The sequence below is a fragment of the Glandiceps talaboti genome, chromosome 11, assembly GCF_964340395.1.
Source record: "Glandiceps talaboti chromosome 11, keGlaTala1.1, whole genome shotgun sequence".
In the NCBI taxonomy this organism is placed as follows: Eukaryota; Metazoa; Hemichordata; class Enteropneusta; family Spengelidae; genus Glandiceps; species Glandiceps talaboti.
Genome location: NC_135559.1, coordinates 6170626 through 6190584, shown reverse-complemented (window position 1 = coordinate 6190584; position 19959 = coordinate 6170626). Strand labels below are relative to the sequence as shown.

Sequence of the window (19959 nt, the reverse complement as noted above, 5' to 3'; positions counted from 1 at the left end):
CATATCACCATCCATGCTAGCACGCCGACAGTTTCTGGCATAATAGGGTATATTCGACATATATAATACGTGCGTACAATTATGAACTTATACCATCGAATCGAACCATTATACCGGGTTTGAGTTCTTGCCAAAGCAAGTGATTGTTATGTTAAGTATGCTTTAATTTTGGATGTATACATTCTTAACACACAACAAGAATTAACCTCCCCTGCCCTGCCCTGCCCTCCCCAGATAATGCAATTTAACAACAACAATGACTAGCAAAAAGTTAGATTTTACCAGTTTATTATAATGTTATTTACGTCATCTGTAGTCTTATTACTTACACACATTCTTTGAAGTAATAACGACACAAGGTAACACAAATCCATATTTTTCAAAAACGGTCTCTCTTTATTCATTTTCCATGATGGTTTGAATTTTCATTTTGCATGATTTTAATAACTCTACTCACAAAAATTCATCTACAATTGTAATGACTCTGTTTAGTCCCAAATTAGTGAGTTTTATGCAACGAAATATTATGAATATTTTATATATTATCAAAACTATGTTGTCGTACTGTCGTGACGGTCGTCATCGTTGTTTGTTTGTTTGTTTTGTGTTTGTTTGTTTGCATGTCATTTCACAAATGATACCAAAAGAATATTAACTTCAAAGGAACACTTCCGAACACGTCTGTATGAGTAATGGGTAGGTTTTGGATCTTTGATCTGTTTGAACTTGAAAAAAAATCATAAGTTTTTATATTACATTATCATCTCTGTAAAATTTACTTGCTCCTCATATTAATCACCAAAACTGTGTTTCTTCACAAAATAAAATTGATACGTATCTTAAATTCTATACAATTCTCCTCGAGTTGTTTAAAAATCGGGTTCAAATTTGTATTTCCCTTACAACTCAAAAGTCTTTTTATTAATTTTATACAAATTATTAATTTACAGACGTACATCATATGCATTCATATATTAATTTTTTTCATTTTTTAAAAACTTAACTTTTACATTAAATGTCAGTATGTGGTATCGTGTCCCTTTATATTTTAAAATGTAAACATTAGAGTTCAAAGTCCAGAGTTGTCTAGACAGGGAAACTAGATATATATGTTTGAGTAAATAGGGTTGATGTAAAGAGGCATAAAAATTATACTATTGACATAAAGTTGATAACACAGAAAACAGATACCAACAAAAAAGATTGCAACCACTGCAAAAGAAAACATAAAACGGGAATTTGAAAGAGTTAATAATGATGTTAAAAGTAAGTTACAATCACTCTGATGGTTTCACCGTTAATATAAATCTATTCTGACGGTTTTATTGCTTTTATTTGGACGTTCTAATTATATTTTCTGTAAATCAGACAAAAAGTAAATATATATAAAATCGTTTTATACAGTTTCCTGTAGTATGACCTTCTCTGACATTACACAATAAAGATATTTCTAAATGACATCAGCATTTTTTTTTTACAGGAAAGATTCGAATCTGGTCTTTGAAGAGGAAAATAACCCAACATTATTTGAGAAACAAAAAAAAAAAAGAATTAACGAGACAAACCAGGAACACGACAAAAATAAAACCTTGTCACTTGAATTGTTTTACTTTAAGTTGTGTGACCAGAACGCACAACCACTTTCACTATAAATTACTGTTACAACTTTTGTGAATGGACTAACCAAATACATGTAGTCGACTGTCAGCTTTGAATACAACACTTCATAGTTTTGAAAGTTGGAATCCTGCCTTCAAAAACACAACGTGTCGATGCCACTCAAAGGAAAAAAACAAAGAGTATCGCGAAAGGAACATATGAAATATCAATCAATTAAAAAGTGCGATACAATTTTTAGGGTTCAGAGGTCACAAGGTTAAAGGTGACCTTAGTAAAGTAACACTTTCATCTAGGTTGCTTTACAGGTTTCATTGAAACCATTATTAAAAATGGCGTCTTACGAGACTTTGATGGAAAAACACAGAAAGAAAACAACATACAGTTTGTATGTTTAGTCACAATCAACACATGGCGCTGTCATTTTTCTATTTATTCTTTTTTTTCTAATTTCAATTTCGCGGAAAATACCGACACGCGGGGAACGTTTGCATCATTTCCGGATTTGCGTAGTATTTATTTAATAGATACCTGTATAATTATACAGGTATATTTCAAGGTGTGTCAGTTTGAGAACCCTGGTGTTATTTCCATATACTTGAAATTCTACAATGCAATGTTTCTGTTCAAATACGATATTTACCTCCACTGTACAACAACACAACCCATACATTCATTAGGTTGTGACCAACTATCAAATATTAACAATACGATTGGTAAATGTCTGCATTTATATTAACCCGTTATTTTTATCATTAATATTGACAAAGTGACGCAGACAGTAGTGTTCTGAAATTCACAAAAAACGTACATTGTCGTAAATTGAAAAAAAAAGTACCAAAACCGTCTCTGCACTCAGTCAACATTTTGTTATGTTCTGTAAGGTCAAAGGTCACGATTCACGAGGTTAAAGGTTACGATATCTATATATAACTATATTTCTAAGCTAGAGTGAATATACAGTACTAGTATATATGATCAATATACATTGAAAGGTGATTTATATACACACCACATACTAAAACAAGATATATACAATTGCAAATTTTTAAGTTTACATAATATTGATATGGTTGTACATTAATTCTACAACCCCAGAATGTCTAGTTGTCGGCCGGACCCATTCAATTGTTGGCCTGCATCACAAGACCTCGATTGGGTCCAGTCTGTAACTTTGGGCTGTAAGGTACGCCGTGACGGGCGCCCTCACACACCCGTCTGCCCACGTCCGATGAGGGCGAGCGACACGACGTATCTTACACTCAAGATTGGGTCCAGACCCAGAAATTTACCTACTGAATAATTTTAACCTGGTTCTGGTGGCTGAGACTATTTTATGCTATACCGGAAACGGAAATACGTAGCTACAATCTATTAATAAAGACTACCTAATTACATACATAAATGTGGACGGATATATATACTTTATACATATTGCAAAATATATGAGTAAGTTTTGGATAACATCTCTCATTTCTCCTAATGTCCTCACTTCTTTTACGCTCACTACATACTTAAATCTCTTCAGTAAATAAAATTGACATAATCTCAAAAAAAAAGGAACAGTAAAATTATCACTTGTGTTCTTCTAATTTTGTTGATAAAGTGTCGAGTATCATAGAGGTCAAACAGATCATAGTAGTCCCAATGTTGACTAACAGCACGGTGGTAACTTATGGAATAGCAGAGCAGTTGTTAAAACTTACAAACTGTTGCTGACAAAATGTCATCCATATTACCTTTGTCAATGAACACTATCTCTAATTTTTAATAAAAATTCCTTATCTCATTTTTTCCATTTATACCTCACTACATAATATCACCTCTCACTACATAACTTTACCTCTCATTACATTACTTTACCTCCCATTACATTTTACCTCTCACTACATAATATCACCTCTCAATACATAACGTTACCTCCCATTACATTTTACCTCTCACTACAAAATATCACCTCTCACTATATAACGTTACCTCTCACTACATAACGTTACCTCTCACTACATAACGTTACCTCTCACTACATAACGTTGCCTCTCACTACATCATATCATCTCTCACTACATAACGTTACCTCTCACTACATAACGTTACCTCTCACTACATAACGTTACCTCTCACTACATAACTTTACCTCTCACTACATAACGTTACCTCTCACTACATAACGTTACCTCTCATTACATAATATTACCTCTCAATACATAATGTTACCTCCCACTACATACATATTAGCTCTCACTACATAATGTTACCTACCTCTCGCTACATAACATTACCTCTCACTACATAATATTACCTCTACAAGATAGCTAATTGGTAAATATAGTCAGTGAAATCTATCAACTATTTCTGCCACTAGATGGCGGTTGTCAGTTGATAAATAAAGATAAATACAAATATAGTCCTTATATATAGTTACATGTATTTGTACATTGATATCAGAGGAAATCTCAGCCCCACCACGATAGTAAAGATATCTTGCTTTATATACACTGTTTCTTCAAATTATTATTATGGACCATCTCTGTAATTCTAAAGTGAAGGTTTGAAATCTTCAAGTTTATTACATTCTCGCTGTACTTCTTGCCTTACACGAACGTTCATATCTCATATCATTTTGTCACAATATCGCCCTCACGCGACCAACATTATTTTTTAACACAGAAACTTCTAGTATGCATGATGTACACTATTTGAGCTGTACAACGTCTGTCGGGTACTCGTACTCTTTAATCGTCCACGTCCGCCTGTTTTAGAGTACTTTCCGGACTATCTTTAAGTATATCAGGCAATTCGATACACGGAGGAGTGCTCTCTCGAAGGAAAAAGTTCGGTGATTCGATGAACATTTCAAGGTTTTTCTCCACGGCCTTAAGTCCTTCCTCATCTTTCAGTTTCCCTAGGTGGTCTTTGAATAAGTTCAAGCTGCTGAGGAAATAATGTGGACAGTTTCTTCGCTGTACACGTTCGAACAGTCGTCGCACTATACCGATAAAACGTATTGGTAATTTCACTGGCATCCAATCCACCGTTGAGGGCCACTCTTCACAAAACCAAAACAGATGAGACTAAAAAAAAAAGAGTTTCAGAAAAATTTCATCGAAAACACAGTTGTACAATGATATATACTTTCTTCCTATGTGAACTTGGCATATCAGAAAAAAAAAACGTTAGTAATTGTTCAATAAGACTGGAAATAATCGTCATTTTGTAAGAAAAAGTGTTTACTGCTAAAGATAATGTCTGATTTTGCACTTCTCATCAGTACATGTAAACTTACAACGAGTTGCATTAGCGCCGAATTTTCATTTAATTTTTTTTAATTTTAGTTTTAGGGTGACCAACGGGAGTAAGTCTCATATACAGGCTAAAAAATACTGTATTCCTGTACACTGCCTGTCTGTATCTTCTACTAATACCACACCTCCTATTTCCTACTAAAACCACGCCTCCCTTCATGGTGACGATCTCACGATTTCACTACGTTCATTATACAACTGCATCCTCATCCCATGCTTTCACATTTACACTCGCACTCACTGTAAAACCAGGTCAAATTGGTCGGTTGTCAAGGGTAACGTAACGTGCTATAAAATACAGTATACTCACTTGTAAATGCAAGTATGTAAGCGGTGGTTCAGTACCGGCCTCTGTACCCATACCCTGACACCAATGTTCCTGTCGCAGTTTTTCCATAACACGAAGACAAAGTCGACGACATCCACCATCTCTATCAATACTCTTCAATAAAGCTTGTTCAGTACGAGCGTAAGACTGCGTCCTGTGGAAGTAGACAATATCAATGACTCAGCTTTACTTGCATAGATCTACACACCTTCCCATATCCTACACATATTAATATTATATTACTAGTATGTTATTATAATTTATATTTTATTTCATTTAGCTACATACATTTAGAACACAGCCATTCAACCATGGAGGTAGGAAGTCTTTCCTACCTCCATAATTCACCTATTCAAGCTGCAGTGTACGACCACATGGTGTCAGGGGACCAATTCAGTTCTGTATTCAGGATGGTACACAAAAGAACTTCTATTATCCTAACACGCGCGTAAATAGTCGTTTAGTAGTAAACTGAAAAGCCGTACATTACGTACGTTTGTATTTAAAAGAACACATTCGCGCTGTCTTTTCACCGCCAGACAATCTCACACGTTGTTACGAATGATACCAATTTATTGTAAATGTATATAACTTGAAAAGTTAACGGGCTTTAAAACATGTGGTAGAAAACGGTTACAGATCTAGATGTGACATTGCAATAGAGGGTTGTACAATAATTAGTTTGTATTCACGCAAATAGATTATGTAATCACTATGATTATTCGATATCAATATTCATATTTTGCTTATTACGTTACCATATTGATAGTATAATATCATACTTTGTAATACAAGAACACAAATTGGATAATTATTAAATTTGTTGTATATGATTGGACTGATATTTTCATTAACACAGTTAAAAACACGATCTGTATTTTTTCCAAAAATCGGAGAAATAACTGTATTGAAGCAATGACGATTTATTGAAAATAAAAGTGTTTCTACGACAATTTCGTGTTGTATCTAGTACCATGCCAAATTTCGACTTTTTAAATACTGTATCACATAGTTACATAAGAAAGGCATCTATGACAGCGTGTGGGGCGAACACAGAACGACTTGATCATGTGACATTGAGTTATCAGCAAGTACAACAAGAAGAGTTAAACGTGTCAAATAGTTAATCTACAATGGTTTTTAATTATAATTAAATCGTATATAACAACACTTCAAATTTGTTGCAGGCTTCTGGGCAACACTCTCAACTGTTGATATGAATACTTACACGTATACCTTTTAATCTTAAGAGAATTACGTCAGTGACATATTGGTAACTTAGATATGTGTGATATTTAGTAAAGTGGCAGTTGTGTCGACAGTTGAAATCAGTATTACAGTAGCTAATTACAATTAGACATGCTTCGTTAAAGATCTCGCAGGTTTTTTTTGGTTTTAATTTGGTTTCAGTGTGACCTGAAGAATGGCTTACAAAAATGTACGTTATCCGACTGACTAAAAATATATAATCACCACTGACTATTTAACAGGACACTGTATAACATCGCATTTAGACAAATTGAAATAAATTATTTACCGAACTTTTCTTTTACAAGGAAATGAATTGACATTTACACCGGGGTCTCAGAGAAGTGCAAAAACACGTATAAACATATAAACATTATATTTACTTCAAAGCATAAATTGACAAAATACGAGGTTTGGATGATGTATGCAATTTTTTCTGTTGATAAAACATGGTATCTCAGTTAATTTATGTAACACTGGACAGAATGCATTTATAGTTTAAGTTGTGTTTTATGCAAAACCGAAATAATCCCAAAAATAATAAAGTTCCCGTTTATATTGATATGATGTACAAAATTAATGTACTCACCAATATAAGTCATCTATTGCGATTGAATCAGTACCAATTCGTCGGATTTCTTTCAGTTTGTACACTGGAGGCCAAAGATGGGTCCTTGGCCATTCAGCATGTACTTCGGAGGGGAATCCACCTCCCTCGGAGAGTACCGACGGACGTAGTACTGCATGGACGGCACCTCTACTGAAGTGTATTCGAAGACGGATGGCAGATGAGCCTTTCTGGAAGGGCAAAATAGCTACTGCACCTGGTGTGAGAGAGATGAAGGAAAGTTTAGATTTAGTTGAAAGAAAAAACTACTCGGTTGATAAAATAGATATGTCTTAATTATGTAGAAGTATACCAAATTGAAGTTTTTATTTTATATGTTGTTTCAATGGAAGGAAGTCGGCCCTTTAGTATTGAGCGTGGTCTGGATGACAACGTGGTATCGAATCAGCCGAGATCTTGAGATTCGATGAAGGATAGCACTAGACTACGCCGATGTTGTTTGTGACACTTACTGAAGAAATAGAAATGAAAATATAATATTTTGTATTTAAAAAAAAAGAAGATTATTTGATCACTCATGCTTTATTTGATGTGACTGATTTATACGGAATGGTAGTGACAAGTGAAACATGGCATAACTGTAATATTTTATTATAAACTAAAAATTCGTCATAATAGTAGTGTATCTACTAGCTAGAGCGGAACGGTCCGGTATAAACTACAACAACGCAATGCTTTGTATAGCAGGGCAAAGCAACATAGAGCCAAGCAACAGAACAGCATATAGCAACGCGACAAAATAAAGACCAAGAGATTCATAAGGCCAAAAAAAATATTTAGTTCCTGTACTGAAACCCAACCTAGTTTTTTACTGCCACTTTATACATTTTTTTTTTAGGTAATTCGAAAAAATTATTGAAAAAATCGAAAAATTTTGCGAAAGTCGCACGAGAAATATTATACATGGTGGAATAAAGCGTACCACACGATGTCTTCTGCGTATCGTACAGAAAGTGTGATTACATCGATGAGAAGTCTCTGTTGTTATGAAGAGAACATTTGAACAAATCTTCGAAGATAAAATAAATAAATAAATAAATCCTATCTACCCATCCCATTTTGAAATTGGGCGTTATCGAAACCACACGTCAGTCTGTTTTGTCCTAGTACAGCAACATAGCATATTGCAAGAAATCACAACACAACAAAATACAGGACTTTGCACAATATAATGGCGCTATATTAACTAGAACAAATCACATCGTAAAAACGACACAATCATACAACATAAAATAACACTTCCATCTAAACAGCTTTGTGAAGTATTAAATTTATCATATGCAACGAGGTGTAAATACACTTTGGGCAATAACACGCACACCGTAATGATGAGAGATTGCTAAGCAAATACAAAACCCTACTATGTCGTATTAGCAACTCAGCTATGGTTCTTACACGTCACAAACGTCCCCCCTGTACAACTCTAGTACTTTTTTTCTAATTTGATCTCCAGGGCTAGTGTATCGCCATAAACAAACAGAAGAACAATATTTCACACTGACATTTCAAAAAGTGGCACACACCCTTTTCAAGTTGTCAAAATAATCCTGATTATTTGCTTAACGTCTTCTTTTGTTACCTTGTCAAGATGCCCTGAATAATGATGTGTTTAAAACCCTTTTTAATCAAATCAAGAATCAAGTCACGGGTGTTCCATCTTTCATAAAGTTGAGTGACCTAAATAAAAAAAAACACTTTATCCTCACTGATAAAACTAACTGCAAGGTTTGGAGTTATACTATAAATACCAGTATTGTTATTTGCTGTGTTTTAAAACAATCTCCTCAAACAGAGATTACAGGACTGTCGGTCTTAAAATCAGGTCGTTCATAATCACTCATTGTTTATTGTTGTATTATCGGACCTGAGACAATATGATCAATGTACAATGTACTCCATAAACCCTTCGTACAGTACTCAAACTGTTAGTTTTAGAGGCCAAAGTCGTGTCATGTTGGATAAAATATATACTCGTTATCATTGCACTGTGACATTGACACGACGTTCTGTCAGCAAGGTGTTGTCTCACATTGTAACATACCCACAAATCATTATAATAGCTCAGAGAGAGACATGATATCGCGTTTACAGGAGCGAGGTACAGCTAATTTCAATACGTGAACCAACTTTAAATTTATAGATCTTTTAAAATATAATCGCAAATACTTTGAAATAAATGTAATCTAGATGCCAGTAATTGAATTAATGATTGTGAAAGTAATAAGTGACAAAAACGATTTATCCAACTATTAATTGTATATATAATATACCGAGTATTATGGTTCTGCAGTCAAAATTAACAATAGCATTGTCTTCAAATTGCACTCGTGAACTTTTTTCTGATAAGGTTTCTTTTCTACCTAGACGTCGAACAAAGTTCGTTCGTAATTGCTAACACGACGACGGATCTCTGATAATGTATTATGGTTTGATAATTACAAATATCACGGAAGTATACATTCTACAAACGACATTGAGAAAGTAGAGAATAAACAACGTAAATATACTAGAATTTAGTTGAAATAATCTATAGTAATGTACAAGATTAAAGAGATTCACTGGTAACCAGAGCTTTATCAATTTATTCCATTCCATGTAAATATGTGAAATCTGTATAACAATGTGAAATATAACAGAATGTAATCCTTGTGATATTGACACGTGTAATTTTAACATTCAACGTCGTAATATGTAAATGCCTAGTATGTCACACAAATTGTAACATTAGAATGTTCAGGAACACGGTCGTTGGATCTGTCAATTTTTCTTGGCTTTACCAGTAGCTGTCAATAATCATGAAGCACTTGTACTGCAGCTGATTGGAGTAGTATTTTTAGAAATGACGAAAGACTCTGACTGACGTGGAATCTCTTTGAATGAATAGTTGTGTGTGTATATATATATATATATATATATACATGTATAGTTATTCACCTTTTTGACGGCATATATAAACACGGTCAACATTTGTTAAATTGAGTCCATGCACATATTGTTTTTCATCAATACATCAATGGTAAACTAATTCTACCCTTAACACATACATTATTTGACTATTCGGGACCAATGTAGCAGTCATAAGTTATTAGTTATTTAAAGTACTCCAGTGTTGGAATCCCATGTTCTCGTATAGGCTACTGCTAGGCTAGTGTACCTTACCAGTCAGGCCAAGGTGACCATTGTTTTATCCAGAACCAACTTATAGCTCTGTCAGACAACTATTGTTTCTAACTTTAACTTTTAATCCCCTTCAGATAGTATTTAGTTGTTAATATGAAAGTGAAATAATCCCCAAACTACATAGGGTACACACTATTGTTTTACACCTGGCTTCCACGACAATAGTCAAGTTGTTATCTACATGACAGCTGTGGTTTACGCCATATCTTGGCGTCAAATTGTGAGAATGAACTCAAATCATTCAATGTCATTTATACAAACAAACTTAGTCTATATATAAACATGATCGATGTTATTCCGTCTATTTTATCTGTTCTCGTACCTCGAGTAGTTGACGATGAACGTAGAGATATGTGTCGTCACCACGTATCTTTATGGAAGGAACATGCTAAACTGATGATCAACAGCCACGCCTTTTACTTGTCGATTGTACAATGAATCTCACTACTACTGTTAACAGCCATTCAATGGCCTTTTCTTTGTTACGTATATTCAAAGACGCACACATAATAATCTCTTTTGAACGTAATCAATCGAAAAGCGCCATTACACGTAGTTAGCTATACCATTTTTTATCATAAACTAAGCCACAGTCACTGTGATGTCTTTGTCGGCTGGACGAGCAATATGAGTTTAAAATGCTTGGGTTCACTCGTAGTTCAACTTGGGAGGGTTCACTTGAGATTTAGTTCTTAGTAATGTGCCACAACTTTATTGCAAATACATATTTGAACAAATTCACTGACATATTTCTGTAATTTTTTTGACAGATCTTAACATTAATTGTCATTCCGTTTTAAATATCCTAAATGTGTACATTTGTCTTCTGAGAAATCGTGTTACAATCAGAATATGGACGGGCTACAAACGGAACGTGTTAATTTTAAGAAAAAGTGATATTGCAGCAGTACTACTTTGACAAAATAAGACATTGGACATCTAGTTTAGTAGAGATACAGTTGTTGTAAGTTGGTATAAAATAAGTATTGAACAAGAAGGTAGGGAGGAAAACAACATGGCAGTCGGTTTTGGCTTGAAGGGCTCGATACAACTGTTAAATAAATACATCAAACATCGTAAAAAAAAAATCTGTGCAAAAAACTGCTGACTGACAAACATATCGTTGACCCCCTAGTAATAAAAGCTATGACGTAAATCATCTGAATTTTCTTGGCGCTTTTTTCGAGTACGGCAATCAACTGTGTGAGAACCTGGCCACTTTATGTAGTGTGACAAACTTCAAGAGGTGTAGTACAGGCTTTACTATCCGTTGTTTCAACAAATCTCACATTGCATACTCTCTTCAAATTTATGTGGTAATTAACCTTGCATGTGTAAATTGGCGTAAGTCCAACCAACAAGCTCAATGAAGCTTGCTGGTGCGTGCAATTTTCTAGTGACATGGGTTTTGTGTTCAGTGAGCCTTTCCTACGAGGTTTAGTATTAAAATACACCAAATTTAATAGAACATGTGTTGACCTTCCGTTGCAAATTGTCATTTCTTCTGTAGTTTAATGTATACGTGCATTTTTGGTTTGACTAGTACTATCAAAGCGTGGGTAGTAAAAATGTGCGAAATAATGCAATAAATTTATGTTTTCAGTAGCTCCGAAGGAACTTGTAATATGTATGTCTGCTATTTTTCCTCATTGATACATATTTAGAACAGTTTTGTCATATAATTGACGGTTTGAGGAGTTTTACTAAAGCACCTATGAAAATTGTTCGTTGATGACCACCCTGTATGGTGTCGGTGTTTTACTGAATACGTTTTGGCAATACTGTCATTGGCAAGATCTATTCGATCTAATTCGTGAAACAACTGTTTGTCTAACGGATACCGGTGTACAATTGTAGTACCACTATTGTGTATTGAATGGCGAATAAAAAGTCGAGTAGTAACTGTCTATAAATCCGGCGTGGGAAAGGGCATTCAGGCGAAGGAACGGTTTACATGGATTCCATTGAAGCGAAGTGTAAGATTTGATCCATGGACAATGAACAATCAGCAGTTGCGCATGCGTATATAAAAAGCCAATTTTATTTGGATTTACACGTTGGTTCTGTCTTATTGTAGTCTGTGTTCTGCTCTATTTGTATAAGCTGGCATCATTGTATGGGTTTTAATGATAATTACGACCAGTGGCGAAGCCTAGCTGGCCACACAGTAGTCTGCAAACACTGACGAAACGGTACAATAATTACCATGGCAACAATGACAGATACTATACAAGCGTGAAGACACGTGGCGGTTTTTTCGACAGTTATACAGTCTCTCTTTTCACAAGATGATCTAGAACGGTCAATGACAGAGTTAGTCTGTCAGTGTCAATGACTGAGTTAGTTAGTCTGTCAGTCACACTGGGAAGTAAATGCTTAGATGTTTTTTTCCGAAGACCGTTAAATAATGAGCGTTACTTCAACGAAATGCATCTACATGAAAAGTTACACGATAGTAAATGTAAAGGACACGCTTGGGGAGACCTGCCAAAATACAGACAGTCACTGTCTGCGTCTGTCTGTCCGTCCGACCGTCTCTCTCTCTCTCTCTCTCTCTCTCTCTCTCTCTCTCTCTCTCTCTCTCTCTCTCTCTCTCTCTCTCTCTCTCTCTCTCTCTCTCTCTCTCTCTCTCTCTCTCTCTCTCTCTCTCTCTCTCTCTCTCTCTCTCTCTCTCTCTCTCTCTCTCTCTCTCTCTCTCTCTCTCTCTCTCTCTCTCTCTCTCTCTCTCTCTCTCTCTCTCTCTCTCTCTCTCTCTCTCTCTCTCTCTCTCTGTAGCTCTCTCTCCTCTCGCAGTTAGTTACTCTGTCCATAGTGATGAAAATGCAAAAGTAGATTGACTGAAAGTAATGTACTGTAATTATGCGCATTCGTGTGTCTCTGACGGTGGAAATATATTGTTTTATGCATTTCCCTTTTCTTTGTCTTTTTGTTTCAAAATCTATTCTTTATTTAGTATGACTACAAACAATAGAGACTTGTTTAAAACAATGGCATTGTTGATTACACACACACACACACACACACACACACACACACACACACACACACACACACACACACACCACACACAGACGTGACCAGTGACTAATTTATACACAAACACTCGCATCAACTGGTGGACGAAAACAATAGAAAGCCGAAAACAAAGAAAAACAATAGCAGTACAGACATTAAGACCTAAAGTTGAGTGAAACACAATGGGGGTAATGTTATTTGACCACAATCTACCACAGTGTAACAATACTTAACTCGTTAAGTTTGGACCCTAGCCAAAAAAGGTGATTAATTAAGAATAGTGATTGTTTGGGATTTGTAATGTTAAATTAGACGTTATTTTAAAATCTTACACTGGACGTAATTGAACTACAAAGTGTACAGAGTATAGTAAGAGTATCTGACTTTATAGAGGGTTGGTGATGTTATTAGTGTGGGTATATACATTCATTGCTATTGTTAGAGGGTGACGGGTTGCTAAATCTATGCACGGTCAAGTTCCCCAGCTTTAGTTTTCTCAGTGACATGTGCCCGGCCCAAAACTATACGTAAAGGTGTGGAACAGGATCCCACCTCTATCATACAGGATGGTATAAAAACTAAAAAAAATCATCTTCTTTTTTTAAATTTAGTTCCTTAATATTGTAATACCAGTATATTTTAATACAGGAACTCTTGCGATTCGAAAGTTTAATACACCGTGACATTTGCGTCACGGTGACGTCACGCAACTTCAAAAAATTAATTTTCGTTTTCTTGACAACAGTTACCGGATGTCACGATAATAATATGTGTCTTGACCGGAGTCATATCTGTGTAACTAACCTTGCGATCTTTGTTTTCATTGCCGGGAGACGCACTGACTTTTTACAAGTCAGAAGATATGCGAAGGTTGTGACAATTCAAACGCGATTAATTCCTTCGTTAGTTTACATAATCCGCCGTATGGGGTAAAACATCGTCGTGCGAAGAAATTTATTATTTTAATTTTTTTTTTACAGTTTCAGTCTATCGATTTTACCGGCGCTTCTGCCAAAGGCAACATCAAGTCTAATAGTTTATAGGGATGGTATGAATTGGTTATAGTGGCCATCAGACGCAAACTGTTGTTGTTTGCTCATCAAAGCCTGGAGGTTTTCAAATGTAAATAAAATCGCACACTGCGGTGGTAAATTGATTTAATACTGCCATTTCAAAGGGTTGATTGTCTACAAAAGTATTATGTGAAAGTGTCTCGTGTGAGTCGTGATTACCCGAAACCTTTCAAAATATAATATTTTAGAGAAAGTCTGTACGACCACCTGTTGTGCATACAACACATAAGAATACCATTAATGGCCTCACCTTTTGACTGACCGTCAGATATGGCAGCCTCGACCAGCTCTCTCAGACGAATCATGACCTTACACGGAATGAGGTCTCTGTTAAATATCCAATCGTTCCAACTTCGCCCCATCGCTCGATCCTCAATCCATAGGAAATGGCGTCCCGTCGTTGGCTTCGGTAGCGGTTTTGTCCGATGTCGCCGTAACAAGCGACTCTTGCCGTTCTTGAGTGAGGTGAATTCATAGAGTCGTGGCCTGTCGTCAAAAGACCAGACTGGGTCGGGGAGGCCTAAAATCGGCACAAGAAATTCAAAGTCCGCCGATTCCGACTCCACGACTTTCATGTTTAAAGTGTGGCTGCCTACTGGAACAACATTATTGTCAAAACGCCGATCTTTCTTGTGTATGAATTTCATAATCGGCAGAAGAAGATCGTGAACTTCCGCCACGGCATCAGTCTCGGCTGATTCATCGATCCGTGCTCGTGTCCTTGCATAGGCTCTTAAATCGTAACAAAACTCTTCGCTCTCGTCTGTGAATCCGGTGAACATGTTGGACTCTTTAAATATGTCGTCAGCTCAAGACATCGTCGCCTACGTTAATTCCAACCACAGGTTAACTCACACAGTAGTCGGGTTCAGTTTACGATTCTCGGGATCGGGAGGGTTACAGACAAAAATAGCCCAAATAGTTCCAGTGCCTGGTTTTCCCCCTCCGGTCTTTACTCATGTTGTCCTGCTGCAAATAATTGGTCCGAGTAAATCTTTAACTTAACACGACATTTACACATCAATTTATAATCACGCACTCCAACTCTGTACGTTCCAGTACACACATATGACCCAAATAGATCAAACGACTAGTTAGTGAACACACATGCCCGTTCCATGGGAGGTGTCTAATTTCCACCTATATACAAATCATAGGTTATCTTTGACAGTTTGTTGAAATCAGCTGACTCAGAAATACCAATGGTGTTCCGATTTAAAATCTTGTTACCACGTCACCGGAGGAATTCAAACAGTTACCTTATCATGACTTCGGCAATATCGTTGTGGACATTAGGTTGACGTCGATGCAATCACTGTTATAAGCAGTATTGTTCTTTCTCGTCACAAGTACGCCTTGCGAGTGTAGAACGCCAAACAAAAGACCGTTCCTTGTACACGACGACTTAAACGCCTGCAGTACAGATAAAATCTCTACATGGCAGGCAGCAAGGTCAGGAAATCGTGTGCAAACTTAAGCAAACAAGTGTCTTTCCTCTTGACAAGTTTTCTCGAACCGACCATACTATCTAGATAGGCCCCGTAGCGATAGTATCTCACCTGAAGATTGCAGCCGTAGTTCCGGGTACGCCAACGCCTGCAGAATATAACAAAAGAACGATCAAATAACTTCTTAAATCAAACACAATCGCATACACAAAGACGTTTCAAGTTTCGGCATGTTTATATCCATCGTACACAGGTAATTATAGTTTGTCAAGCCACGACGACTAGAGTATATATACACAGAAGCTGAATGGTTCAAATGGGATAATAGAAGAGAATTTATTCACAATGAAAATAAGACACTGTTGTAGTCAAATTATCTCTTAAATGAGTTATAACAATAGCTGATAACAAAAGAATGTCATATGGTGAAAGCTGATTTTATCAACGGTGGACCATAAATATACACATTCTGTATATATTTGAACTCACTGACGCCGTGTCCGGCCATCAAAAACAGCATCTGTCGTAAATTTACTCTCCGTCCACTAACAACTTCGGTTAAATTGTTGGGTGGCTTTTCAAGTACTTCAGAGCTAAGTCGTCAACTTTTGTTACCACTCTTCTGTTTGACCTAAATTTTGTAATTGTGTTACGTCATTTTACAGGGTTCAGTTGTATGCAAATGAAGTTATGGCATATTATTAATTATAATTTTCCATGACGGGGTTGCACACAGGACTGGTTCCATGACAAGGTTGCAGGATTGACCGCACAGCATATATCATGCAAAATATACATTTGTAAATACTTGAAATAAAACGATTCCTCGAACAACACTAGTCATGGTCTGGTGAAAAGCAACACGTCAACAATTTTGGACCATGAGGTTACTACAGCTGGATGGAGGTCCATGACTCGACTAGAACACACATAAAAAAATCGACACTGTTTTAACTGTAAAATTACACATAAGGATGAAGATTTTGTTAGATATTGATAGATAGTAGTCGTAGGGTGTGTTCGTTTGTATTAAGAAAGAACACCTCTCAGTCCTTGCGGATTTCTTTTTGTCCGGACCACGCCCTTACAATGACTCAATACCACGATTATGACCCTGCATTTTGATGAAGAAGTAAATGTTACTATCTATAGCATACTGAATAATGGTGTTGTTATTTACCACATCAGTAAAACAACAGCCATGACGGTTTACACAACTTACACTGGGGATTAGCTGGTTTCACTTCAGGCGGTTTTACGGACAATACAGGACAAAACTAATCCGTTCTCTTTAAGCGTAGTGAGTGTGATTGTCTGCAGGAATGATTAATTACTACCGCCTGCGGCCAACAACCAATTAAAACCCACAATTTTATAGCACTGTGTAAAATGACGGAAGGGGAAGATTTGAATTGTGATACGGCGAACAAATGGACAAAACAAAATATGGTACACTCAGTTAATACGTAGCATGTGGGTGTCTGAGACACACATAGTATATATATGTAATGATTCTCAGCGTGATAAAAATCATGGGTCGCTGTGTGTCCATGGCGACGATTGGCAAAACTTGTCAATGTAACACCAGCGTCAAGTATTACAGTAATTTTTAAAATTGATTCCCCTAATTGCATGTGAAAATACAAATATTTTGAACTACGACTTATAAAATAACAAAATGTCGTCTAACTGCAATTGGTCACCTGGAACATGCTGCCAGTTGTAACATGATATAGCACCGTCACGGTATCTGTTTCACGAAAATGAAAACAGGTACTTGACTTTTCTAACATGATACCGCTAGACGACATAGGGTCTCTCCCTTTTCAAGGGGAGAGAGAGAGAGAGAGAGAGAGAGCGAGAGAGAGAGAGAGAGATAGAGAGAGAGAGAGAGAGAGAGAGAGAGGAGAGAGAGGCAGACAGACAGACAGACAGACAGACAGACAGACAGACAGACAGACTGACAGACAGACAGACAGACAGACAGACAGACAGACAGACAGACAGACAGACAGACAGACAGACAGACAGACAGACAGACAGACATACATACATACATACAATGTGGGTCTTAGGTGTACCTACGACTGTCGAATGGACGGAGAAGTAACGGAGAAGAGACAGTTCTAGACCATATACATTGGGAAACAAACACTTTACTAGTAATTTCACTGGAAATTTAACGTTTATTTGTGTTTGTTACTATGTCATGTAAATTTAAGAAGCACTTACATCTCAAGATGTATAGTATAGAGACCTTGACAATCGAACGATAGACTTTTATTTCTACTTGTACTTGTACATGGTTACACAGAACTTAATGCTAAAGTAATATAGCCTTGACCTTGCTCTTTCAGACGTACATCCATAGCTTTCAAGTTACATGCTGATCATGGTTAGAAGTGAACCGAGTTGCCAGAACAACGCCAAAATATGCTTTTATATATTGTTTGCGATAGTGTAGGTCAAGAGAAGTTAGAAGGATTTCAAACTGACTTCAGAGCCTTTTGATTGCTGACTGCCATTTACAAATGGGGCCCTGTCTTCCATCTTTGACATAACATACTTTTTCGAGCCTTCCCCCATCAAACCACATAATGCTAGATATCCTGCGATAAAAAGGGCATCCTTGTCTGCCCATTGTTACATTAGAACATATACTGGAATCCCTTCTAACGCCAGGATATTTCGTATGTATTACGTGAAGCCATTTGATAGGGCTATGCCTGATATCAGTATTAGATAACAATGGAAAACCTTTTGATAGGGCTATGCCTGATATCAGTATTGAATAACAATGGAAAACAAAGGCAATTGTTGTCGAAATTGGCAATGAGTATTATAACCATTAAAGGAACATGTGGTTTCAAATCATTTGGAACCTTACGGTAGCATTCATTACACTTCTGAGGTACACACAGGAAAGAATGAATTCCTGGGCTACATGTACCTACTTTGCAACTTGTACAACTGCAGAACTAGGAGGAATACGTGGACTAAAATACACGTGACATAAACTGTGGAACATGGCAGCATGCCATGTAGATTAGGATATTACATGATGAATATCAGAGATTCATTATTTTAGTGACGTCACACACAAATGTCATTCGCCATGCTTTGTATATTTAGATTCCCTATAAAGTTCACCGACTCTATATCATGTGTATCGTGAATTTCGAAAGTCCTTTCCAAGTACGTTGTAGTCCCTGACATACTGGTGTTGGACAAACACAATTAATTGATGTAAAGTGAACAGTAAAACGAAGTAGATGTTTGTTCCTGTTAGGTGTAAGTTCTTGGACAATGGCCAAGAAATGGACATTTGTAACCTTGTTGGACGGTCAACACGGGTCATTAAGAATCAAGTGTTGGGTAAATGAAATGAACATTCGTAAACAAAACATAACAAAGGTGTACTGAATGAATATAACCATAGCTGAGAACGCATACATGTATTCTTGAAGTTTCAGTGCGGATTTTTAAAAAAAAATGTAATTTGTCATTTTCTATTTTGACGTGTGGAATCCACGTTACTTAGAGTACCCATGTGCCGGAGGACGTGTTGACGAGGTAATCGTGATAGGGACATTGAAACCCGTGCGTTTGTTCTGCTACTTGTCGTTATTCGCCTGCTATTCGACCCGATTTCCACACAGAATTGACTGTTTATCGAAGGGGATCAATTGTATGAATTGACAGTCATATTGTTAGCAATATTAGCCATGTACCCAATTGAGACATCACTTTTATCTAAAAAAAATACCTCATATAGTGTAATGTATTGGTTTGTGCATTGTGTATCAAACTCATATAGGTTTTCTCGACAATGCTAGTGCACCAAACTTTAATACGTCAGCAAATCAACCATTAAACATGCCTAAATGCAATATTATGGTAATAATCTCACAGGCACTAGTCACGTGATTGGATTAGTAAACATGTCTTAGCAGAATATTATCATAGAATTCATTTGAAACAAAATAACACAAAATCCTTCAGATCTGTCTTTTACGACTGGTCTTCGTCAACAATCGTCCATCTTAGGTGATATGGAGGTCATATTCATAATTAATACATTGCGTCACATGACTAAATACAATATTAATATCACAAA

General features: G+C 36.4%; 1 protein-coding gene across 2 annotated transcripts; it reads right to left on the bottom strand.

The window, feature by feature from the left end:
• Positions 1–394: 394 nt before the first annotated feature.
• LOC144442389 (protein mab-21-like 3) lies at positions 395–15903 on the bottom strand. Of its 2 annotated transcripts, none has more exons than XM_078131723.1 (5): positions 15654–15903; positions 14645–15363; positions 7088–7322; positions 5233–5404; positions 395–4691 (listed from the first exon to the last, which is right to left on the bottom strand). In XM_078131723.1, exons 2-5 carry the CDS (start codon positions 15174–15176, stop codon positions 4353–4355), a joined length of 1278 nt encoding a protein of 425 aa, XP_077987849.1. In that variant the 5' UTR covers positions 15177–15363; positions 15654–15903; the 3' UTR covers positions 395–4352. The 2 variants fall into 2 exon arrangements, with proteins under 2 accessions (XP_077987849.1, XP_077987850.1); XM_078131724.1 differs by having other exon boundaries at positions 14645–15360.
• Between the last annotated feature and the right edge of the window lie 4056 nt (positions 15904–19959).